This window comes from Chrysoperla carnea, chromosome 2, assembly GCF_905475395.1.
Source record: "Chrysoperla carnea chromosome 2, inChrCarn1.1, whole genome shotgun sequence".
NCBI classification, from domain to species: domain Eukaryota; kingdom Metazoa; phylum Arthropoda; class Insecta; order Neuroptera; family Chrysopidae; genus Chrysoperla; species Chrysoperla carnea.
The window spans coordinates 5,579,413-5,607,065 of record NC_058338.1 but is presented as its reverse complement, the minus strand read 5'-3'; the positions used below and the strand labels follow the sequence as shown (position 1 = coordinate 5,607,065).

Below are 27,653 nucleotides of genomic sequence, written 5' to 3'. Positions count from 1 at the left end.
CCTTTAAATCAAACATTGTTGTCATGCTCATACATCCTTAATAGCCACTAGATAGGTCAAGTAAGGTCTCTAAGGTTGCCTATATTTTGTATGGCACTGATGAAGGAAATTTAAAAATAAATATTATGAAACAAATATAGAGTATAACCTAGAAACTCTTCCTATAGGCAATTTCTCAAAATTTTGTATAATTTATTAACCACACGCAATATTCAACAATTATAATGATAATCATATTATATATTAATAAAATACAACGTAATTTATTGAACTGTTTATCATAATTATATTTCACTAGAACGTTTTTTTTTTTTTATGCATATTTATGACCTTTTAAAAATTATAAGAAATTACAAACAAAAATTTTATTAATAATAGCAAAAAGTTTTTTATTTATAAGCACATACGTTTATAGACATAACACACTTACACTGCCCATCAAAAGTTTGGAACTTACAACAAGATTTATTCACTAACAAAATTAATTTAAAGAGGATGACTCGCCAGTCATCCTCTTCCTCATCCTCAGAAAAAAAAACGATTTCCCTTAAAATGGAGGCATTTTCCCGCCTTTTTTGCAAAGATTTTGTGCATTTAATGTGAAAAACTGAACCGTGATTTGACGTCGACAAACTTTAGGTCGGAGAGGTCGTCAAAGAGAGGCTGACTCAAGTAAGTCCATCTCCTGATGGCAAGAGCTGGGCAGTCCTCACCACTGTGACAGCTCCTGCAGTAATCGTGATACACTGTCAGGCCACAACTTTGGGAGGCCCTTGGAAGTGATATAAGATCTTCGGAACGTCTACTCAGACGATTTTACTCAGACCATATCTGTCTTGTAGTACCACAAGTACGTTCCTCCCTGCATCTAAGATAATCCTTATATTCTCTTTGAGGAGCAACTTGCAGTTTGCAAATGGAACTTCCGGATATTTATTGATGCTTGTGTCCGAAACAAAGTGTACTTCACATGTGATTTTGTGAATTGTGACGCAACATGCACACTTTAGGCTTCATTGGAACCAGACACGGTGTCTTTAGACCCAAAGATATATTTAAACACAAATGGTATAAAATTAGATTTTCAACGAAGCCAATATCATGACTCAAAACAAAGGAAGTTGAATGAAAATACCAGTGCAACTTCCTTATGTCTCAAACAAACTCTTTAACTTAGGTTAGGTTGGGTTATATTGGCTGTCCACGAAGGACACACTTAGGCTTTAGAGCCAATTATTTTACCATATATGTGTTTTACCACCTTTCCGCTGATAATTTCATTTATCAGCTCCTCAATTTCAGAGGCTGAGTGCACCTCCTTCATGCATATACCATGCACTACACCAGCCCATAACAACTATTAATTAAATTAATTTTGTTGCGACCAACCTTAAGCATACCGCGGACGGAATTGGTTACACCTTGACTAACTGAGCTAATAGGGCGAAAACAAACTCTTTGCTACTCAAAGAATTCTCCAAATAATTTCATCTCAGAATAAATCACTGTACCTAACTTTCGTGTGATCTCAAACTTTTAACTAATAGTGTAAATGTATTACCGTGTTTAGTGGTAAACTTCCACCATAAAACCCCATCAGATGAAAATTTTTCTCTTATTTTTTTTTTTATTATAAGTTCGTGGGAAAACAAAATTATAAAGTAATTTAAATGTCATTTATTAAATTATAATTTATTTTATTTTAAGGTTATTTTAAAGTCATCGTACTTAAATTAATAAACAAAGATAAAATTTTTAAAAAGTTTGAGTCTAATAATAAATATGCTTTAGTACAGATAGATATTATTAAAATTGAGACTTATTATATTTCAAAAAACAGGGTTGTATTCGATTTTATACAATTTATATAAATTTTATAGAGGAGCCCACAATAATAACGTTTAAAAATGCATTGATAAGTAATAATTTTCTAGGATAAGTAATTTATACAGATTAAAGCTTAATAATAAATTCATTAGAAGATCAAATTTCAACAACTCCTTTTTTGATGGATAAATATTTTGATGGACATAGGATAATCAATGTCGCGACTGATATATCGACGCACAGTGTTCACCGCTAATGCTAGAAATTTCGATATGATATTAATTTTATACTGTGGGTATTATTTAAGAAAGAATTTTTCGAAATTCATCCTCTGAAAGGGGGAAATGACACCTGCAGTATAAAGTCAATATCTTGTCTAAATTTCAAACTTCTATCATTAGCGATTTAGGCTGCGCGTCGATAAATCAGCCGTGGCATTGATTATTCCCCCACCAGATTATTTCCTCCCTCTGAAATTTATCTGATTTTTATTCATATAAAAATAGAATCATTTTGAAAAAAAAAATCATCAAAATCGGACCTGTCATTGAGGACTCCCAAGTATAAACATTTATTTCTGCGACTAGATAACATTATTCTGAGTCTGTACAAAAAAATAAGCCAAATCTGTCGACAATTGTATTCATGTTGGAATTACTTTAAATAGTACTTCCTAAGGGAGTCATAAGGTCACAACACTCGGTTTTGTCAAATTCCAAAACAAGTGGGTTTGACAATACATATTTTCAGAGAGAATCGTTCAAAAGTCCAAAGTTAAAGCGAATTCCCATATCGATTCTAGGAAATTTCTTAGTAAATATTTGGCTAATAGACAAATAAACTGAATTTTCGTGACTTGTATGTTCTTAAGAGAGAATTAGTTCAAAAGTTACGCTGATCTACGTCGGAGGGGGGGAGGAGGGTATGAATAAAGTTAAGCTACGTAATTTTCTTAATTTTTAAAGTAAATCCCACGGTAGGCTACAATTTTCAAGTTTATTGATTCAATCACAAAACTGGGCGTAAATAAAATCAAAAGAATAACAAAATTTTTCTTTTCTTATTGTATAAAAGTCATATAAAAGATTGAGGGTAATTAGTACCCAAAAACGTGATTATTTCAAGTATTTTCTTTGATATGGTCTAAAAGCCAATATAAAGACCTATATTTCGGACAAATTTCCATCGTTATCACAAGAGCGACTCATATATTCAAATGTACTTAGTTAATAGCTAATAATTTATTCGCTACTCCAGTCTTATGCTCATACACCACCCTTAATTAGAAATTCTAATTAATCGTTCAAAACAAATATATGTAAATAACAAAATCCACTTTATTGATAATAATGTATCAGCAAAAAAAAAAGGCAGGCTATAAATGTAAATGATTTACAAAGTATACAAGTACAGTAAACAGTACAGTACACAAGGCCAAACACTACATAATATAAAATTGTGTTGTTTATATTTAAAATACGTATGTAAATGTGTAAATGTAAATATCAAGATAAATGAATTCATAATAGCAGTAAGTAGCCAACCACATTATAGTCAATACAGGTCGTTATTAGGTCAATTGTTTTTGAGTGAAATGTATTGTGGCACTTTTTAATTAACCTTATGTGGCGGCTAAGCTACCAGTTACTAGCTATCAGTCAATTATTATCTATCTAGTACAGTATGAATCAGCGCATGAGTATAAACAACTATTCTACTTCAATTTTTGTATACTATTCTCTTGAAATTGTCCTAATGATCATGACTCGGCAAGATTCTAAGGTTATTTGGACAATTTATAGAACAAAAAATGGCTCTTAAAAGTTTTCTCTAAAACTTAGATTTTCAAAGATATTAATTATTTAATATTATACGTTCGAAAAAATGCGAAAATGGCCACTTGCAATTCTGAAAAATAATTTAAAAAACGAAAAATTTTAATGTTGCCTAAGTTCTGGTTATATTAGTCGTATGAAGACGAATAAAAAAAAGGAAAAATTTGTTTTTTCATGTAGAATAAAATGGTACTCAATTGTTTCTTAAAATTTTCAATAGTTTAGGAGCTAGGGCCGTATAAACTAAATAAAAACTTTCCTCCCACTTTGAGCGATGAGCAAATTGTAAATTCGGATTCAGCTGGTATGATTTTAAAGCTTAAAACTTGAGAAATATTGACAAAACATTTTTAAAAGCACTCATTGACCAAAGTACCAACAATTAAGTATTACGACTTCTTCATAGACTACCATATAAAAAGGGCTGTTTTAAACAATTAATCTATCGTAAACCTTACAGAAAATCGACTTGAAACTTATGCAGAAGGCGATATCAATTCGATAATAAAAACGCAAAATAGAATATCTCTTAGGTAAAATCTAAAATAACAAATATAATAAAAAGACTTACGTTCTTCCGTTTATCCTCCGTCACTTGAGCCGTTGAATGTGATCGATTGCGGAATATATCCATAACACGTGTCATCGGTGATCTGGATGGATCACCACGTGGTCTACTCACAGCCGCTGTCACAGTATGATAATACTGTGGATCTGAATTATCTGCATCACGTATAACAGGATGAGCTGAACCATCTTTGGCCACTTTATGATGGTGCCGTGAATGTATGGGCATAAATGAGTGCTGTAACAAACATTACAATTGCTTAAGTCCAAATTAGTTTGTATTTGAGACTTTGTTTAACAAATAAAACATAAAAATTACAAAGACAACCCATGAAATGCAACTATTTTATAACTACGGAAACAAAAAGTTGAATTATTTGAATTTTAAAATTGATATATTTATCTAGCCAACAAGTAATTTCAATTTCAACTTGACGGGTAGACTATGTAACTTATGTGAATGTATATCGCAGATCAGTAAAATTGAATCTACTTGAATGAAAAATTGAAGTAGAGATCCCGATTTTTTTTCATTCAAGATGTGATGAAAGCCTGTTACGTTAGGATTTTGAACATTGGGTAAATCATTGATGATGTCAAGCAATCAATATGGCAGAAATAAGCTGGCTTAAATCTTTAAAACAGCACCATTGGTCTATGAAATGACTGATCATCAAAAGAGTGAGGTGAACCACGAAGTGGTTAACCCCTGAAGAGGGGTGCATAAGTGTCTGTATACTTGTGATTTTGTCTCTGACATCGTAAATCGTAAACGGATGATTTGTTTGAGTAATAGTTTTATCGAGAGTGTTCTTAGCAATGTTTCAAGTGCGAGTTTAGGGTTCCGTAACCGAAAATAAGGATTCCGCACCTAAAACCGCGACTGCTATGTGGTACAGTCCTCAGAAAATTTTTTGTGCTACTGTATCATCCAGCAGAATAAAAATTATGGTTTAACAAAATTAGAAAGACAGAGTTAAACTGGGGTCAAGTTCTGCCTTTCAATTTCTAAATCAATGAAAGAGGTCGGGTGTGCAATGATGAAAAATTTCTGCAATAAATGAAACATATGAAGGATTCCCCATAAATTAAAGATTACTGGTAATTCAACAAAAAAATTGATCATATTTTCTCTTTAACGAATCTCGAAACAAACTTCAATCACCCTCATAACGGATTTTCGCATAAACTTACGGAGAGCAATTTTCAAAAAAAATTAAGTTTTTTGCTAAATAATACTGAAATTGAGTAAATAAATTTCGCAAGGACAGAAAGTTATCAAAATATTTTTTCAAGTGAAGTAATATCTAAAAGTTTCTGTTAGATAAATCTCGAAAGGGTTTTCGATAACAACTTGAAGATATTTTTTTTGACAATTTACCCTACCTAAAAAAATATGTCTATTTGAACTAACACATTAGATACCTCATGCTTTTTGACAAAACAAACATTTAATCCCAAACTTGATTACAAATTAATCCCAAACTTCACACACGATTCGAAAAACGACTTAAACAATGACTTTGTCATAGTTAATAATTAATTACTTATTCGTTTTAGGAATACCCAAATTTGAGAAGTTATTGTTTAAATTTCATGACATTTTGACATTTTTAAGTTAGTAATGGGTCAGCAGTTGGTTTCTTTTGGAAAATGCCAGTAAAATTACACCATTGAAATTTTTAAATTATCTTTGAATATATATACATCAGAATTCATCTTTCTGATTTTTGAGGAAAATAAAGTTATCGTGGTAAGTAAATTTTCTTCTAGATGGAGCATTAAAAATGATTTCGATTAATTCACCACGAGATATTTCATAGTTAATAATCACTACCCAAAATGTTGGTGCAAGCAGCAGCATACGAAATATAATCATAAATTTGGGAGCTTTAAAGCTTACTACGGTAAAATCTCGTAGTTGGTACCAAAAATATTCAACGATGCAATTTTAACAAAGCTTTTATAAAGAAATCAACTGACAATCCTTCCAATACAATTAGTAAAATATTATTTGACCCCTAAACTAAAATTTGAGTAGCTTACTGTTGCAGTACGATGCATTTCATGTGATGGTGAAGAACTACCCGAAAATAATACCTAAAATTATATAATAAAAGAAATCAAATAAACAATTTTGATGATTTTGTAAAGAAGAGCAAAAATTTGCCGATAAAGAAATAATGATGATGTATAGAATGGACCATTTTAATCTATTATGGTTAATAATTTGTTTAGTAGCTAACCAATCGAAAATAACTTAAACCAAACTTGCAAAGTTTGATGAGGGAACATCATGGTCTGTTATTAGATTAGACCTTGTTTTCCGAGTTACTTGAACAGTCAATTTAGATATGGGTATGGGTATGGGTATGGAGGTTAGCGGGCCATGCTCGAGCATCGGACCTCGATGCAATGGTTCAGAGCACCTAGCCAAATAGACCCGTGTACTCTATCCCCGCTACGCTTTTCAGTGGCTATTATAACCAACTGATGTACTGAAACCCAGGATCTGCCTAGCATTGAGCTTCCTTATTTCTTCTGGTTCGACTATGGCCGGACCAAACCATTTCCTTCGCTGCTGTATGAGCGCCGGGCAGTAACAGAAAAAGTATATAAAAGGTATGGAAGCTTCAGAAATTTTTTTTGAAAAGTGAAATAAACTTTCAAGATCATTCTATGATCAAAGAAGATTAATGACCTTGACACTATACTTTCACGAGCTAAAATGGTCCAGCGTGTTTAATTTGGATAATTTAGCTTTTATGAACTAAAACTGCCCTGAAAGTTCCCATGTAGTCTAGATACGAACTTAACCGAAATAAAAAAACTACACTCGATTGAACTGACGAAGGGTTTTCTGAGAATAAAAATATTAACTAAATAAAACAGGAAATAATTTTTCGTACTTACTTGCATAGCACTTTTCATGTGAGACATAAGTGTTCCTTGTTTTTTATTTTTGCTAGCATCCGATTTCGAACGAGGACGAAAAGCATCAAATATATTTTGTTTACGTGACGGACTTGGCATTTGATCATCACGATCACCAGATTTACGACGTTCCTGAGAACTGGATCGTGATGCTGATCCCGAACGACTTCCACTCTTTTTATTTTTATTTGAGGAAGAGGATTGTTTATTAATACCATCCTCTTTTGATGAGTTTTCGGAACCCTTTTTGTTGCTACTACGTGAATTTGAACCCCAGCTACCGGAACGTGGACGTGTTTGATTGTCAACATCTTCTGTCACATTTATTGTCGGTAATGGCTGAGATCCAAGTTCCTGGAACAAAAAAAAATATTCTAATTAAAATATGGAAAGGACTAAATCATTTTTCGGTTCAAGAAATACTCAATTGTTTTTATTTAAAATAAAAGTTTTTTAGTCAGTAAACATTGGCCAGTGCAACTGTATTCCTCTCATAAAACCTAATCCAAAATATTTGAAATTTAATTAAACCAAAAAAAAATTATAGTATCTCAATTTTTTACCTCCTCGTCTAAATTTTGTAATATATTACTTAAGTAACTTTCTTCGGCTGTTTCCACTAAAGTATTTAAAAATGTGTACCCCACAGGCATCACACACTTTATCACATTACCACAAATTTTTAATAAACACAAATAATTATCTTCATTTTGAAAATAAAGTAGAAAAAAATTTTCAAAGTAAATAAAATAATTTGACAAATATGTCATATGCCATGACTCAAATCTATACAAAGCTCACTCTGTCCACTATTTGCTTAATTAAATAATAACATAATTATTACATAATCACGGAAATTTATTCAAAAATTCATTTAATACAAGGATTTGCTAATCTATATCTTAACTTCCAAAGTGATGTTACTAAATCTATAACGAAATTTTCGCACGTTTAATTTTCGATTTAATTTTTAATTAGTTTATGCAATACATATTACATGATTGATATAACACTAGTATAGAAACTCTTATTTCAAGTAATTTAATGGAGAGAGTAGATGTTGCAAATTTGGACATACTATGGACATATTCGTTCGGAAAATGTGAAAATCTGAACGAAATAACCAAAATTTGCAAAGCTCTCGTAAAAAAACCAATAGAAAAATATATTTAAATTTATTAACAAATTCGTTAGCATCAAATCGGCTAAACAGTCTTGAAACAGCGAAATAATTTCAAAATTAAAAACAACTAAAAAAAACTGCTATTGCACTTAAAACCACGATAAAATTAAGTATATGAAATCACAAGAAAAACTTCACGTTAAACTTTTTAAATTAATAATTGCTTTTTAACAATACAATTAAAAAGCTATTATATTCCTTCCCAACAAATCGAAATGTAGTTTTTATAATCATTCATTTGATTGTAGAATTAGACAACAAGTGTTTTGAAATGCAAGGAGTTAAATAAAACACCATTAAATCGAATGCGCGGACTTGATGATTTTACTATGACGCCAAAAGACAACAATATTGGCGTCTCTGATGTCGGGACAATACGGCGTCATTTTCAGAGGGAATACTCCTATTCAATTTTTTAATACCGCACCATATATGAATGGCACACGCACATAGTAGAGTATAATCGTATGGTTTAAATAGATAGGGAGTGGAGTTATGTGGTGAATCTTTATGGTATGCTATTTTATTTTTCAATTTTATTGCTTGACATACTTACACGTTGCACGTACTTAGAAAATTGTTTGACATATATTTAAGATTATATAGAATGTATTTGAATTCGTGTCGAATATTCTAAGGAGATATATTTCTATACAGTATTGTAAAAAAGTTTTGGTTTATTGCACGGTACATACATATAAACCAAATATATGATTTGTAGTGAAATAATGTGTTATTTTTGGCTTTACAATACCACAAAAATATATAATATACTGTATGCAAGTGATGCTTATAAATTTGATAATATAGATATCGCTCTTCAATCATCAATACTTTAGACGTCTCTGTTCATCAAATAATGGATCTTCGATGAACTTATAATTAAATTAAAATTTTGTTTTTATATCATCGACAACCTTATATTTTGATGGTATTATTATAAACTACAAGATTGTCTAAATATTTTAGATAGTTTTTTAACACACTTTCTAGATTTTTTGATATAGAAATATCCAATTGAAAAGGATAACCTATATGATTCATCCTTTTTTCAGCTAATTTTGAACGATAAAATAATATATAAAAAGCCCGGTTTTTAAGCGTTACAAACTCGGGACTAAACTTAGTATACCTTGATATATCTCATATACATATACATGGTATCAACGTAGAATTAGATATCAAAGTTACTCGAACGATTTCCAAAGTAATGCTTATAATTTGCTTAAGAAGCAAGATATATTTAGATTGATTGTATATAATTAAAAAAAAAATGATGTTTCCAATATGAATATAAAACATTAATTAAAACGAATTGTTAATTATTGACATCCGTAATAATTACATCGAATAATTACACACAGATGACATGTATTTACTTGTTTGTACAATTCACGTTTAAATGCAAACGACTATTTAATAAACATGGTGAGTGGTTTTTAACATCATTTAACGTCGGTTTTGATTTTAGAAGCTCTAAGCTAAGGTGTAACCAATTCCGTTCGCGGTATGCCTAGGGTAGCGGGTTCGATTACCACTGACGCAAGAAACATTAATTTAATTAATAGTTTTGATGGACTGGTGTAGTGCATGGTATATGCATGAAGGAAGCATGCTCATCCTCTGAAAATAATTGAGGAGTTGATAAATGAAATTATCAGCGAAAAAAGTGGTAAATCTATAGCCTAAGTGTGTCCTTCAAGGGCAGCCAATATAACCTAACCTAATCATTTCAGGCTCTTAACTCAAATTTGGATTTGAAGGCTCCTTGCGTGATTATCACTTTTCCTGGAATTGCCAGAATGCATTTCTCCGGCCTTCACTAAACTAAAAAAATATACTCAATAAATTGGCAATACATAATCGGTGTGGTACTGAAGCCGTGTGAGTACGACCCCTGCTGTTAAACTGGAGATTTTCAAAATCGACCCCTTTACATTCACTTTATTCACATATATTATATTTGATCTTGATTCGATCATAAAATAAATTTGTAAACATTATACAAACTTTATATTTAGTTTCGTATGAGCAAATTAATTTGCATAAAAAACACCTCCACAATAACTAAAAATAAGATAATTAATATTCCGGATGATTTCTTGACAAATTGTTTACGGTTTTTCTTAATGAAAACAAATTTTTTTATTTATTCTTACCCTTGTTTTAAACACACTCAAATACTCAAGCATTATTCAACAAACTAAAAACTAAAACTGAACTTATTCTTAAGTAACTAAAAATTTAATGCAATAATTACTAATATAAGGACATAAATGTGTTAAAATTAACACATCCGTCTTTAAAATTCATGTCTGGTAAGTTGGAACTTCAATTAATTTATTGGCAAATTATTCTATAAGAGAAAAAAAAATCCAATTTTATTTTTATTTATGAGCGTCAACTTTTTAATTTAAAGTTTTACTCTATCTCATAACCATAAAATTACCAAATCCACCGTTTCATCAAATTCCAAAATTTTTTTTACGATTTTCTTGATTTTTTCAAAGGGGTACCCCTTAAAAAATTTCAAAAAATCGAAAAATTTTTTTTATCTCCAATTTCGATAAAACTCAGTATATAAGGTAATTTTGACCCAAAAAGTACAAAAATCGGGTGCATTTGATGACTGGTCGTATAATTTTTGAGATACGGCCCAAAATCGATCCAAATATTGCGATATCTCAGAAACTCTGCATCCAATCATTAAATTAACGTGATTTTTATACTTTTTGGATCAAAATTACCCCAAAGACCGAGTTTCATCAAATTCCACAACAAAAATTTTTTCACGATTTTCTCGATTTTTTCAAAGGGGTACCCCTTAAAAAAATTGAAAAAAATCGAAAAAAATTTTTGGTGTCCAATTTCAATAAAACTCAGTATATTAGGTAATTTTGACCCAAAAAGTGCAAAAATCGGGTGCATTTGTTGACTGGTCGAATAGTTTTTGACATACGGCCCAAAATCGATCCAAATATTGCGATATCTCAGAAACTCTGCATAAAATCATTAAATTAACGTGATTTTTATGCTTTTTAGATCAAAATTACCCCATCCACCGAATTTCATCAAATATCAAAACAAAAATTTTTTTCCGATTTTTTCAAAGGGGTTCTGGCTTCTAGACCCAGCGGTTTCAGCTGTGCGTTGACCGATCAGTCAGCTTCCATATATATATATATATATATATAGATTTGTACAATATTGTGTTGCACCGAACTCACTATTTAGAAAATGACCAACTAGCTCCTAGGAACTTTTTAAAAATCAGAATTTGATTAAAAATTAAATATTGTTTTTAAAACAGAAAAATTTTTATATAGACTTGTATTAATAAGAACGCCTGTCCATCTATGACAATTCATATGAACTATGACTGTTAATGTGTTAATAAAATGAACTAAGAGAGTACGCTACCAACACTGAATATGAATGATAGTAAAATTAATATGCGGGAAATGATATAAGTAGTAGTATACCCCCACTTTTCATTGAACTATCCAAGTAAAACAGAAATGGGAAAAATTATGTGTATTCACAACACAAAACACAAATTCTGTTATTTAGTATAAAATAATTAATAAAAGACACACATGCAAAAACTTTACACAAATTATATTTTTAGTTGTAAATCAAATTAATTCTAAATTTTTTTTTCCAAAAAATTTCCCATTATTTATTTAATAAATTAAAATAACTGAAGTCACTGACATTCAATTTATTATAAATAAGGAAATAAATGATGTTTCGACCGCATTTTTCACGAATATGAATGAAATATGTCAAGGTATACTAAATTTAGTTCCAAGTTTGTAACGTTTAAAAATATTGATGATACGAACAAAATTTTGGTATAGCTATTCATAAAATCAATTTCCGGTAGTCCGTTTGTCTATCCGTCCGTCTGTTTGTCGTTCACGATAACTCTAAAACGAAAAGAGATATCAAGCTGAAATTTTTGATAGCATTCTAGTGACGTAAAAATTGTGATGGATTTCGTAAATGAGCAACATAGGTCAATTGGGTCTTGGGTCTTGTAAATCGTTAGAGATAGAACAAAAGTTTAAATGTAAAAAATGTTCCTTATAAAGAAATAAACAACTTTTATTTGAAACATTTTTTTGTAAACAACACTGTTTACCCGTGGACGCACATATGAATACAACTATTGTTATATATTTTACATATATTATGTATGTGTTTGTTTATTACCGTATCCACTGCGGAAGTGAGAAGAAAGATACTCGTATTACTTAGTGTGTAAGCTATCTTTGTTTACTTTCATGACGCAAAAAAAACCAACGATTGCGTAATAAACACTGCCTACACATGGTATTTCAACAATTAACTCAGTCAATTGTTTATTTTCACTTGTTTTAAAATTGAAACAGTATAAAACCAAAACATAAACAAAGTTATTGTTGAATCATCAGTTCGTTTATGTCTCAACGTATCCACCATCGCGTTCCATACATGTGTTTTACCATTTTAAGTGATATAGCTATATGTACTATCATAGTAATATCAATTAGAATGGTAAAAACTGTGCTTGTGACGATGAATATAATTGTTAATTTACAAAATTTTCCAAATATTTTCTATATATATCTTTCATCAAAACCAACAACTTTTACCTGAATTTTTCATAAATTGCAAAAAATTATTTATAGATAAAGTATATTTAAACAATTAACTCTGTTAGTTATTATATTGCTCGTTAGTAAAATATTATAATAAGATAAAACAAGTGAAAACAAACAATTGACTGAATTAATTTTTGAAATACCATGCATAGTCAGTGTTGATTTCTTTATCACATTACACATACAAACATGTGACACATACATAACGGATAATCAAGTATAGTACATACATATTATAAAATTTCCGCCTAATTGGCGCCCTCACGGGTATACAGTGATGTTTACGAAAAAATGTTTCAAACAAAAGTTGTTTAATTTTTGATAAGGAACACTTTTTACATTTTAACTTTTGTTCTATCTCTAACGATTTACAAGATGGGTCCTACGGACTTGACCTCACTTTTTACGTCCTGAGTACGCTGTAAAAATTTCAACTCGATATCTTTTTTCGTTTTTGAGTTATCGTGTCCACAGACGGACGGACACCTATGACAAAATTTTTTTCCTAGCATCATTATTTTTAAGCGTTACAAACTTTGGACTAAACTTAATATACTATGTATATTTCATATATAGGTACATGGTATAAAAACTATAAGTACAATGATTTATGTATTTTTCGTGGTAGGTAACCACAAAAATTTTCACAAAAGATTACTTTTCTTTATGCTAATGTTAAAAAAATATATATATTTTAAATTGGCAAAGAAAAAACACTAATTAACTTTCATTTTCTAAGAATTTATTATATGTCACGACTCACATCATGTGAGTCCAATCAGAGACCAGATGTTTTCAATTACACTTCATAGATTCTTTAAATAGTTTTTTAATAATAATTATAAGTATGAAGTTTTAAATTTTGCACAAAATTATTGTTATCAGAATAAGAAAACATACAAAGTTGTAAGAAAAACATTTTTACATTTCTTACATTTATTATTAAAATTGGTAAATGGTCCGTAGATTTTAAAATTAGGCCCCGTTGAAAATTTTTATGAATGATGTCGCCAAATTGTCTAACATTTATATATTTATATTAAATGTGATTTTATCGAGGTTATGTACTTGGAATTTGCATATAATGGAATGTTAGTAAGAGATTTTTTATTAAATAAATCGGGGATTTAATGTGTAATTAATTAATGGAATTTTTGTTAAAAAAATAATTCTGAAGCGTGTGTTTGAGGCACAAGAAAACATTCTTTTCTATTGAAAAGAGCGTTTGTATGTTTTATCATACAAAAAAAGTATAGGTTTCTGAGCAATTTTGAGCCTTTTTTGCCAAACTTCTTCTGTTTGAATTTTTGTTTCTTGTGAACAGAAGAATTGAGCTCAAAATTGAAGAACTGAGCTTAAACTTGATAAAAATATATCAAAACTAGAGTGATACCCACCCGCTTCGCTGAGTTTAAAAGATTGATAAAGATTCTCGCTTATCCTCTTTCTATAACACTCGAAATAATGGTTAGGATTGTTTTACCTTGGTAAAATATATGTACGGTTTTCTATTTTTTTTTTAAATTTATAAATGTCCTAATTATTCATTGAGTATAAAATATCAATCTTTCAGCAATTTAAGACCTATCTCACCTTGATTAGTGTAGTTCATTAAACCCACTTAACAGAAGTTTTTATCTATAATTCCGTGTAAAAAATGCATCAAAAAAAAAATAATGAATTTGATTTGATTACGTCTGTACAGATATTATTAAAGGTATTACAAGGACAATAAAAGGTCAAAGGTAAGGTAACGATAGTGAATATACTTATATTTTTTATTCACACAGGCTAATCTTTTTTATTTATCATAGGTCCACGGCCAAGCCTATCATCTAAAAGACTGATGTCAAGGTGTCTGACTACCCTTTTTTCTACAAAAATATTCGTAGAAGTTTATCCAAAATGACGGACAGAAATCATCCAAATAAATCCGTTTTCGAAAGATTGTTGGTAGGGCTCTCTTTCAAAGGACACCCCTTCCAAAAATCCAATTTCGATAAAACTCAGTATATAAGGTAATTTTGACCCAAAAAAACAAAAATCGGGTGCATTTGTTGACTGGTCGAATAGTTCTTGAGATACGGCCCATAATCGATCCAAAGATTGCGATATCTTAGAAACTTTGGATCCAATCATTAAATTAACGTGATTTTTGCACTTTTTGGATCAAAATTACCCCATCTACCGAGTTTCATCAAATTCCACAACAAAAATTTTTTTCACGATTTTCTCGATTTTTTCAATTTTCCCTTAAAAAAATTGCAAAAAATCGAAAAAATTTTTTGACGTCCAATTTCAATAAAACTCAGTTTATAAGGTGATTTTGACCCAAAAAGTACAAAAATCGGGTGCATTTGTTGACTGGTCAAATAGTTTTTGAGATACGACAAAAAATCAATCCAAATATTGCGATATCTCAGAAACTCTGGATCCAATCATTAAATTAACGTGATTCTTGCACTTTTTGGATCAAAATTACCCTATCCACCGAGTTTCATCAAATTCCACGACAAAAATTTTTTTTGCGATTTTATCAAAGCGGTACGTACCCCTTAAAAAAATTTCAAAAAATCGAAAAATTTTTTTGACGTCCAATTTCGATAAAACTTAGTATATAAGGTAATTTTGATCCAAAAAGTACAAAAATCGTGTGCATTTGTTGACTGGTCGAATAGTTTTTGAGATACGACCCAAAATCGATCCAAATATTGCGATTTCTCAGAAATTATGCATCCAATCATTAAATTAACGTGATTTTTATACTTTTTGGATCAAAATTCAGTTTGAAATACGATTAAATATTGTCCATGCCCATGTCCTGACAAGAAAGCCCCCGAACCTACACCTATCATTTTGTATTAATGATTAATTAAGGTGCAATGATTTTATATGGGTTTATTTATATTCATACGCTATAATTATAAACATTTTATTACGTCAATACCACGCTAAAATTACGTCATCATATTGTGTTCAAATGAATAAAGTAAAAATAAATTTAATTTTATCTTTTCATTATTTCCAGGTATTCCAGTAACAGAGTTCAAAGAATATACTTTTAAGGTTTTATTTATAATTAAATCAGTGTAACGATACCAGATTAACTTTAATTTTGAATTTTTCTTCGATGATTAGAGGAATAGGATATTCTACTATTTTTGAAAAAGTACTTTAAAATGTTGATTTTGCTAATAAAAAGCCAACAAAAATTTATTTTGGAAAAATTCACACGCTTTCTTGCCAAAATTAAATTTTAAATCGTTTCTAAACTGTCAAAAACGCGGGCATCCAATTTGGTGACGTAATATGGGTATCACTATACGAAATAACACAGATAAGTTTGACAGATATATTCATAGAAAACTAATTATAATAAATATAAATACTTATTATCTATGGATATATTATACCCAGAGCTGTCTACTTTGAATTAATTAATGGTCTATGGTTCATACCGATATGACATCACATCAGGACTTGCCCGCGTTTAATATTCTAGGTTGTTTTAAAATCATCCGGTAGATTGATTTATTATGTTTTTTTAATTAATATATGAAACATGATTAAAACTTTTACGGTAATTTAATTCTAGAAAAATAAAAAAATTCCCTCGTAATAATTAATACTCTACCATAGAATTAAATAAAAAATGAAGTAATTATGATAGCCCATAAAATGTTTAGATGGTAATTTCCACGTACATAACAAAACCAGAAACAGACAAACAAATATAATATACTCGAAGCCACAGAAATTTAAAATTTTCACAATACTTGCCAAATTTTTTGTTGCAATTTTAATCCATTTTCTGGTTGATAAACACAAAGATTCAGATTTTCCCATACACACTCCCATATAAAGCTCCGTAACACGCTTTCTTAGAAGATGTATTATAAACTCATTTCATGAATATAGAATAAATTTAATTCTAAAAATAACTTTTCTTTGCAATTTTTTTATCAGGTTTCCATTAGTTAGGGCATTAATTATCACTTATATTTCTCGATTAATAAAATTGATAATTAATTATTTAATAATTATTAATGTTATCAAGTGGTCATAGCCTAAGAAAAAATCCCTGATGCGTTTTTTTCAGGACGTTAGCTAAAATTTGATGTTAGCATTCTAATTTGAAAACACAGCACTTTCGAAAAACGTCGTAGAGAGAAGTATGGTAGACTCGCTACCAAAATGATAATGCCACTCACGAAGTTTCAAGTATGTATTAATCATTTAACAAAGCACCCTTTCTGTGTCCCTCCTCTCCCACGATCTGCATAGCCTCAATTTTGTAAGTTATTTTCACAAATTCGTTCATATGTCCGAATAATAATTTAAAATAAGAAACATATTCAGAAATGTTCAGATGTATTAGCGTTTTAGAGTGAAATTTTTTTCGTGTATTCGTTGTTTTTTTTTTCTGTTTTGTTCCAACCTTTTTTCGTAAACTTAAAAGATTACATTCATAGTAAATAATTCATGAACTAATTAAGTTCATTGTTACCTATATTTGTTGTAGTCCAAGAGCCCATAATATCGATCCGATCCTAGATCGATTTTTTGGTCCTTATAATTGATAAGGACCAAAATTGTAGAAAATTTAATTCCAAACAAATTTAGTAATGACTATTTTTCGTGTAAAATTGAAAATAAACGAGTTATTCCATAAAAATACAATCACTCTCAAATTCAAAATGGCGGATGGCGCAACAGGGTTCGAATCCTGTAAACCGAAGTGTAGACTACCAGTGAGCCGCTCTAACGATTTCCGAAGGGAAATTACTGTTGTTATTTCCTCGTCTTTACGTGTGCTGGAGGCATACACACAGATAATATCAGCTTTTATAAAGTAACGAAACTCGGGTCGTTATGGGCTCTTGCTTTACAAGACATGTAACGACATTGTTTTACATACAGAACAGAAACACTATTCTCATAACTATTCCGTCGCATTGTTTACGACTGTATTACAACCAAACACATTACTAATAAAATTATAAATAGTAATATTAGGTAATGCACAATAATAAACCATTTTTATACAAATTACTTCATTTTAATCAATAATAATAATAATAATATGGTGGTGACTTTAGGATCATTATTTAAAGCACGAACAAATTTTCATTTAATAATTTTTATAGGACTTTCCACACGTATGCATTATTACATATACTTACACACACACACACACACCTTTTTAGAGGTGTTTTATGGTTTTATCTTATTAATTGATCATTTTTCATAATACCTATACCTACCACACGTTTTCTACATATAAATAAGTTTATTATTTAACAGGGTTTGAGAATATATATCAATGGATATATATCATGATATATATCCATTGATATATATCACGTGAATTTTTATGATATATCAATACAAAAATGATTTTAAAAAATTTAATATTATTTAGTAATTTTTGGCGTTTGTTACCGTATTTCTACTTCCCAAATTTTGATGGCATTGGAGTAAAGTTAAAACCTACTAATACTAAGCTCAAATCGTGTCGTGTCAGAAAAAGTTCGTTACTAAAGAGTAAGTTTAAGTAAGATTCAGAATCGGAAGATGATCTATCTTTATCTTCCATGCAGTCAAACCAAGCACAATTATGAAACGACATTTTTTTTTTTGACAATTAACAGTTTATTACGAATGACTGATGATTGATTTGATAATTAAAAGACTGATTATACTCTAAAGTTATTATTTGTAATGTTTATTGTTTTGTTGCCTAAGTGTAGGTATGACCATTGACTAATAACAATTTATAAAATTGTTTTTTGTTTTTAAAGTTGATTTTTATTTATAAAAATTTTATTCTTTTTAATTGATTTTGCCTGATCTAGAAGAATATTTTATGTTTTGGTTTCATTTGTCTGATTTGAAGTGCCTAAAGTAAATAAAACCTTTAAAACATTTTAGTTTTTTTTAAATATCAAAATTTTGATATATATCGGATATATATAAAAAATATCCGATATTTTGATATTTTTAATAAATATCGGATATTTTCGAACCCTGTTATTTAATGCCTAAGGTTGGCTGGTAATAAAAATATACTCGCAACTTAATTTTTTGAAAAAAGATAAAAATTTTGTTTAGGTTAGAAAAAAATAACAAGGAAATTTTCAAATCACGATTTGTACAAATCGTACAAAACAATGTCAATGTAAATATTTTAAGATTTTATCTCAATAACTATATTGATGTCACTAAGTCAATTTAGTTAAGTTGAGATTCTAAAAATAATAATAACAAATAACAATGTTTTATTTATTAATTCTTATTTATCTTAATTAACATTTGTTTAAAACTCATTTACTTAAACAATTTATTATGTAAATGTGATGCGATGCGATGCGATCACTTAAAAACAATATTGATATAAAAAGACGAATGGAATATGTAACGAGTCTAATTAATATCACAAACATTTAGTTTATGTAACTGTAATTATACCAAGTAGTAACCATCAAAAATTTCTTTTACAAACTTTTATATAACTTGTTCTAGATGTCGGCCTGTCGATTTGAAAATTAAAGTATCATTATGACGGAGAAAGTATAATCTATGAATGATTCGAGGAACTAAACCACCTGGCATTGAACCAGGCCACTCTTTTGTAAAGGAAATGAAGCAGCGGTGTCGTTGTCAAGATCTAAGTCTGTCATTCTTAAACCAAGATGATACGTAATTTTCCGAATCAAGACGGCTACAAGAAAAAAGCTTGTGCTCGCCTGAAACTAGCCACACAATTAAGAAGGGTGATAGGACTCTTGGCAGGACATTATGGATTCAACTACCATCTTCATGGGAATATCTGATGATCCTACTTGTAGGGCCTGTATGCAGGACGATGAAACTTCCATACATGCTGCAAGGCGCCAGGTTTAAAATGTTAGGGTTCGAAACCTTGGATCCAACATCTTGGGAACAATCACTGCGGGGAAGCCGCAAGTTTTATCTGCTTAAAATAACATCACTTGTCCAGAAAGGACTCGCCTTACGGTGAATGGTTGTTCATACGGAGGGAACAGAGAATTCATTGGTCTATTGAACTAGGGATAAATTTCTAGCCTATCGCCTTGAATTGTTTGATTACTAACTGGGAGGTTGCGGGTTCGAATCCAGACTGCGGAAGTCTGATTCATTATAATTAATGGAGCATAAATTCAATTTTATAATTAGATATAGTTTCTTCAAATAAATATTGATGTGGGTGGTCTATGTTATAGATGAATATCTGAAAAACCGAGGTTAAACCCCATTATTATTATTATTATTATGACGGTGTAAGCAAGACAAGTACTTTTTTGTGAACCAATCTGTACAGTTAATGAGCAGTCAGCGGAATTTGTTTAATGTGCATCATCACTTGTTAAAAAATAAATAAATATAAAAATGGATTTTAAACACTAATTGTAAGTATTCTCATCGTAAATAAATCTAATCGAATCAGCAAAATACCTAACACATTAGCAATATGCATCTTCTCATTTAAATTGACAATAAACGCTTTCAATAGAGTTGGTACCACGTCTTCGATGAGTAAGGTACCTAAGATTAGACCGAAGACACAAGATACCTTGGAAACCAATTCTGACGATTCCATCTTTATAATAACTTCTTCTATACAAATCTAATAATCAGAACACCCATATTTTTATACCATGTATGTATGAAATATACATAGTATATTAAGTTTAGTCCCAAGTTTGTAACGCTTAAAAATAATGATGCTAGGAAAAAAATTTTGTCATAGGTGTTCATAAAATCACCTAATTAGTCCATTTCCGGTTGTCCGTCCGTCCGTCCGTCCGTCTGTGGACACAATAACTCAAAAATGAAAAAAGATATCGAGCTGAAATTTTACAGCGTACTCAGGACGTAAAAAGTGAGGTCAAGTTCGTAAATGAGCATCATAGGTCAATTGGGTCTTGGGTCCGTAGGACCCATCTTGTAAACCGTTAGAGATAGAACAAAAGTTTAAATGTAAAAAATGTTCCTTATCAAAAATTTAACAACTTTTGTTTCAAACATTTTTTCGTAAACATCACTGTTTACCCGTGAGGGCGCCTATTAGGCGGAAATTTTATAATATATACTATACTTCATTATCAGTTATGTATGTGTCACATGTTTGTATGTGTAATGTGATAAAGAAATCAACACTGACTATGCATGGTATTACAACAATTAACTCAGTCAATTGTTTGTTTTGCACTTGTTTATATCATATCTCGATTATCTTGACTCTACTGTACTTTCCTATGAAGTACTTATGATAATCATGTCTAATGTAGACATTAAAAATGTATGCTTGCCACATTCTAACCCCCACTGAAACCTATCTCAAAGGAGAAATAAAAAGTTTGCTTAAAAACAAACAGCACTATAACAACACAAGTAACTTAGATAATATTATTGAATTATATATTATCATAATAATAAACATGAAATATCTCTCACATAATGCCTTCGGCTTCGGTTCATATCTTATCTTATCTAAATTATTTTACTAAAAAACTAAACAACAAATTTTATGATAAGAAGACCTTCAATTTCTACACAAATAACTTATATTAAAAGTTATTTTGTTATGTATGTTACTGCTAGCAAGGTAAGTTTAAGTCGGGCGTATCAGAAATCACCTAAGAAAGATGATAAATGTATAGTATGATAATAATAAAATAAACTTTTAACAAAAAGAAAACCGACTTCAAAAGAAAAACTTTTCCAAAAAAAATTGCTTTTCCAAAACAAATATGCACTAAAAAGTAAAAAAAAATAACGATAATATAATGTAATTAAAATTATTGTTATTTTTGGAGCCGGTGTCAGCCAAGGAAACAACTTTGACAGAACAGTTTGCTACAAGACAGAATAGCTTAGCTGACACCGACTCCACAAATAACAACAGTTTTAACTACATTATATTATCGTTATTTTTTTTACTTTTTAGTGCATATTAATTTCATTTTGGAAAAATTTTTCTTTTGAAGTCGGTTTTCTTTTGTTCAAAGTTTTTTTTTTTATTTTGTGATTTTTAGTGAATCTGAAGTACACTAACTAATTTGTTACTGAAAAAAGAATCATCGACGTCGGTTGGCGTGATATTGAGTTATTCGCCCTCTTGTCGTGCATACTTAATGCAAATTTAAGACTTTTATAGTTTTCTCATGGATGCCGTTGACAGAACTCGATCAAAATGAAATGGGACCATACGAGAAGCAATAGCTTTCAAAAAGATTTAAAAAAATTGGTTTACCTAGTTGAAAGTTCTGAGGTAACACACATTAAAAAAAGAAATACAGTCGAATTGATAACCTCCTAGTTTTTTGTTTGAAGTCGGTTAAAAATGGAACACTATCATCACGATGTCCCATGACTTGATAGATATAGCTTAATAGAGCGTATTCTTTAGGTAATTTTAAGTCAAGTGCCTCATATACTTTTTTCCAAAAGTCAATAGTTAAGGTGTTATGGACACTAGTATGTCTCCAAAGCCATAATAGTCAAGAATCAATAAATCAGGTAGGCCATGTAATATGCATTTTGGACTTATTTTTGGATATTGCTTTTATTTCATAGATAGACCCTATAGATCGGGAGATGATTCCAGAAAACGTTCTCCCATTTCTTAATTATTCCAGTTCAATTATATTTTCTTATAATTTCCGGTTTGCAAATGTTTATGAGATTCTGAAATTTGACATAAAGTCTAGACATACTTTAGATTTCCTGAATATTTGTTTGCTGGTGATAAATCAATTAAAAATTAATCTCAACACAATCAATTTATTGATTTTAAAATTGTTAAAATGTAAATAAATAAAAGAATTACATAAATTGAGCAACGTATTCATCAAAAAATCAATACGTTTCATCAAAATCAAATTAGAGCAAAGTATTAAAGGAAAGTTTTTATTTTTTATAATCTATCGTGTGAAAATATTTTAAAATTGGAACAATATTGTGTGTGGTAGACTTTAGATAAGATTTGCTGAATTGACGCAAATATTATCTGTAATCTGTGTCACATACGATAAACTTTTTATGCGTATTCAGCTAACAGTGCAATCTTCATTAAAATATTAATATTTCTCTAACTCAAGTCAAATTTGATCGGATTTTGAAACACGCTACCCATTCAGGAGACACTCTTCAACGAAGCTTTAGTTGTTTCTGTTCTAAGGTTGATCCATTTGTATTTTTTTTTAAATCGATATTTGAGAAAGGTTTTTAATCAGTCATCACTTGGATCAACCGTTCGGTAATCTTTATGCACGTCATGAGAGATTCTCTCACGCATTATGCACATATGCGTTAAATATTTAGCGAGTTAAATATTCTTTAACTTTAAATCATTAAATCACTAGCTAATTAAAAATAGTTTACGTGATTATTGAATGATGTTTTGTGAGTGAAAATATTATCAAACAAAAGTAAACGAATGGGCCCAAAAACCGAAGTTAATAGTTTTTGGCTAACATCTATACTCTTGTGATGAGAAAAACTCTCATAATTTCTGTAAGACTTGAAAAAAAAATACACTATTATGGTCTACATTTCTAAACGACCAATAGTTTAAAGTTAATATTTTTGAAAGCAGTTCTTTTTATAAAGAATAAATCTTTTCGTAAACCTTATAATAAAAAAGATTTCCATATGTTGCCAACTTAGCTACCCTGTAGCTAGCTATACCCTGTACAGGGTATTATAAAAACGTGGGTAAGGTTGTGGGCAAAATTGAATTAAAATATTAAAATGATTGTGAATATAATTATTTTTCAACAACAAACCACAAAATAAAATGTAAATATACTTGAAAAGTTCAATGTATGAGATATGACCCAAAACTATACATCGTTATATCACCTGCAATGCATGATGGTAAACATTGTAATAAAAAAATTAAATACACAATTTTTTACTTCCGTATTTTAATTTTACATAATACAGTCAAAATCGTTAAATCGTAAAAGTTTATTTTTTTTTATAACTAGTGTGCTATGGAATGTAAAAACTGGACAAATTGATAATTTAATAGTGTTATGTATTGAAAAAATTACAAATGCGAATCTTGTCAGGCAAATCTGTGTATGTGGGCATCTCTGACGCTTGACAAAATATTCAGAATCATACTTGGTCCTTTTTGTCAATTTGTAGTAGACTGAATTTAAAGTTCTGATTTCGGGTAATTATTTATTCCAATAATAAACGAAAATATGAGGGTGCCTGCATCTTAAATGCGATACAATGTATTCGCACAATGCATGAGTTTTATAGGAGGCGTTTCCATGGTAACGATACACTACTTTAATTATAGAATTGAATGAATGCATAATTGTATGGATTGTATTTATGACTTACATTGAAAATTTAATATTATTGTCTCACAAATTTAAATAAATAATTATGATTATTTACATTTAAAATATAATATTTATGCAATTGGATTTCTTATTTTCACAATTTTTAATGCATTAAGTTTAATTAATTAGCGTTTTTCAATAATTTTAATTTGACATTTTCTATAACATTAACATATAAAGAATTGCAAATTAGTCATAACAGCCTCCTTTATCGCCAAAATTTTTCACTGCGCTGGCATCGATTTTATTGTCCCTACCATGACTACGCACAGAACGAATAGGGATTCAGCAGGGACCAACATTTTCATCGTAATAATCTATTTTGACTGTATTATTTAATTTTTAGATACAACTTTACGTTTATATAGGGTTTAGGTCGTGACCGTTCATTTTTGTCGTTAATATACGATTTCGTTATAACCGATTTTGACTGTATCAAGTTAATTTTGTGACAAGTATAATTTTGTGGTTGAACTACAAAATATAGCATTATTTATTATTCATTAAAGAGTAAACTACATAAGTTTAAAAGTTGGCGTTTTACTTGAAAAACACCTGGAATTAGAAAAAAATAAGTATTTTCATACTGATATACAAAACGAACTGCAACTATGACAATAATTTGTCTTTGTTTGTTGCTGTGTGTGTGTTGAGTGTTCATAGTTGCAGTTCAAATGACCTACATTTAGTTTTTTACTACAAACAATACAAACAAACAAATGAATATGTGTACACGGAGTTCCAATAGTAAGTTCCGCTTCAAATGGATCATTAGTCGACAACCTACATTATTGACGAATAGGGTATTTCCACTATTTTTGAAACAGTACTTCAAAATGTTGATTTAGCTAATAAAAAGCCATCAAAAATTTATTTCGGAAAAATATACACGCTTTCTTGCCAAAAACTTAAATTAAATTTGAAACCTTTTTTAAACTGTCAAAAACGCGGGCATCCAATTTGATGACGTAATATGGGTATCACTATATGAAATAACACAAATAAGTTTGACAGATATATTCATAGACATCTGATTATAATAAATATAAATACTTATTATCTATGTATATATTATAATCAACTGTCTACACTGAACTAATTGATGGTCTATGACTCATACCGATATGACATCACAGCAAGGCTTACCAGCGTTTTAGATCACGTGATATACAGTTTAAGAATTACGATTTTTAATTTTAATATTTTAAAAGAAAAATGTGCTTTTATGACTCGAAATCAGAATATTTAATTATATTTTTACATAAATTTTAACTTTTTTCAAATTTCATAATTTATTTTTGACTAACGATAATACCCTATTGATCTTTCTTATTACATAAAATTTTTTTCTGCATTAAATTGCAGGAGTTATTTTATTATTTAAACAGGTTCAGTATCATGTACTTGAATGTAAATGCACAAAATCCTCCAATTTAAGGAAAGTGCCTCCATTTTAAGGAAAACCGTTTTACGCTATATCTCCATAACCGTGCACTTTAGACCAAAAATGGTAATAGCCTTTATTGTATATACTTAAATTACCTACCCTTTCTTGAAAAATAATTTTCTTTTAGTATCACTAACGGTTTATGACTATCACGATTTACTTATTGACTATTTAACCGATATTTCTTCAAATATTTGTGTAAACAAGAAAATGATAATAACTTTGTGAGTGTTATTTTTAACTTTTTGTACACTTAGTAAATGTAAAATTATACGTCGTCGTTTACATAATCAACAACTATAATGTTTTTATTTTTTTAATACGAACGTACATCCAACCATCTTTCTTTCGTGTTTTCATTCAACAATAAAATATTATTTTGTGTTGGAAATTTATTTAAGTATCGAATCGCACGACCATTTACAAAGTGACGCAGAGAAATATACGATTTTAAAAACGTTGGTTATAAAACATTAACTTAACTCTAATAGGTTTTAAGAATTAGGAGTCCTGGTCCCGGAATTAAGCACGTAAGTGATACTAGAAAAAAACTGGCTTCACAGCTGAAAAGAATGACCCAAAATTAGTGGGTTTCCAAAAAATTCCAATAAGATCGGATCAAATTTGCCTGAGATGTCAAAAAAATCGAATTTTTTAACTTTATGACGTCATCAGAATCCAAAAAATTTATTTTTTCTCTATCACATCCGAACTTTATCCAATTTTGATAAACCGAGTATGTAATCCTACTAAATTTGGGTCACACTTTTCAAATTTGTGATCAAAATTAACCTAGCTCTAATAGGATTCGAGATTGTGGAGTCTTGGTGCCGGAATTAAGCACGAAATTGATAGCTAGTGAAAACTGTTATCACAGCTGAAAAGCATGACCCAAAGTTAGTGGGTTTCAAAAAAAATTCCAATAAGATCGGATCAAATTTGCCTGTGTTATCAAAAAAATCGAATTTTTTAACTTGATGACGTCATCAGAATCCAAAAAATTTGTTTTTGCTCTATCACATCCAAATTTTATCCAATTTTGATCAACCAAGTATGTAATCCTACTAAATTTGAGGCATACTTTTCAAATCTGTGATCAAAATTAACCCAGCTCTAATAGGTTTCAAGATTGTGGAGTCCTGGTTCCGAAATTAAGCAAATTAGTGACAGCTAGTGAAAAACTGGCATGGCAGCTGAAAAGAATGTCCCAAAATTAGTGGGTCCGCCTAATTGGTGACATACATACCTTCTTTTTGTGGATTTTAAGATAGTAAAAAAATAATAATTTGAATAAATTAATAAGTTTTTGTACAACGTTTTCAAAATCGCACACTTCCTCAGCCCCCCCACCATATATTTAAGTACGTATAGTTGCAAACACGCAACAATATTATCGAATTGTGAAAACAATGAAAATAACTCTTGCATTATAATAAAATAACAATAAATTTTTTAAATCAACTGTTGATAGACCTCGATTTTTATAATCAATAAAATTTCAAATCAAGAACTCGTAAAAAATATTACGAAATGTGAGTTTTATTAAGCACGTTTACAATCCAATCAAGGATGTTTTTGTTGTATTGAGGCTCGAGTTTGAAAATGTTTCAATTGATAATCATGCAATAGAGCGCAAGTTCACAAAATGACTCTTAGAAGAGCAATGACTTTAGAGAAGATAAAAAAAGATATTTTGACTCAACTTATGTTTCTCAAAGATACCTTATACTTAAAAATTCTTATAAGTTAAGACTTTGGCTATATAGCAGATTTGCTGAAGCCAGTTTAAATAAAAAAAAAAAGTTAAGACTTTGAGTGGCGTCTATCGAT

The 27,653-nt window shown here is 29.7% G+C and overlaps 1 protein-coding gene across 2 annotated transcripts in view; it reads right to left on the bottom strand.

The window, feature by feature from the left end:
• LOC123293765 overlaps nucleotides 1-27,653 on the bottom strand; it is a 98,375-nt gene that overhangs the window by 56,066 nt on the left and 14,656 nt on the right. Inside the window, exons 3-5 of one of the 2 annotated variants that reach the window (XM_044874670.1) lie at nucleotides 7,143-7,517; nucleotides 6,276-6,329; nucleotides 4,234-4,467 (exon numbers count right to left, since the gene is read on the bottom strand). In XM_044874670.1, coding sequence (XP_044730605.1) covers nucleotides 4,234-4,467; nucleotides 6,276-6,329; nucleotides 7,143-7,517 — 663 coding nt within the window. The remainder of the gene's footprint in view (nucleotides 1-4,233; nucleotides 4,468-6,275; nucleotides 6,330-7,142; nucleotides 7,518-27,653) is intronic. The other variant, XM_044874671.1, reaches the window with a different exon arrangement.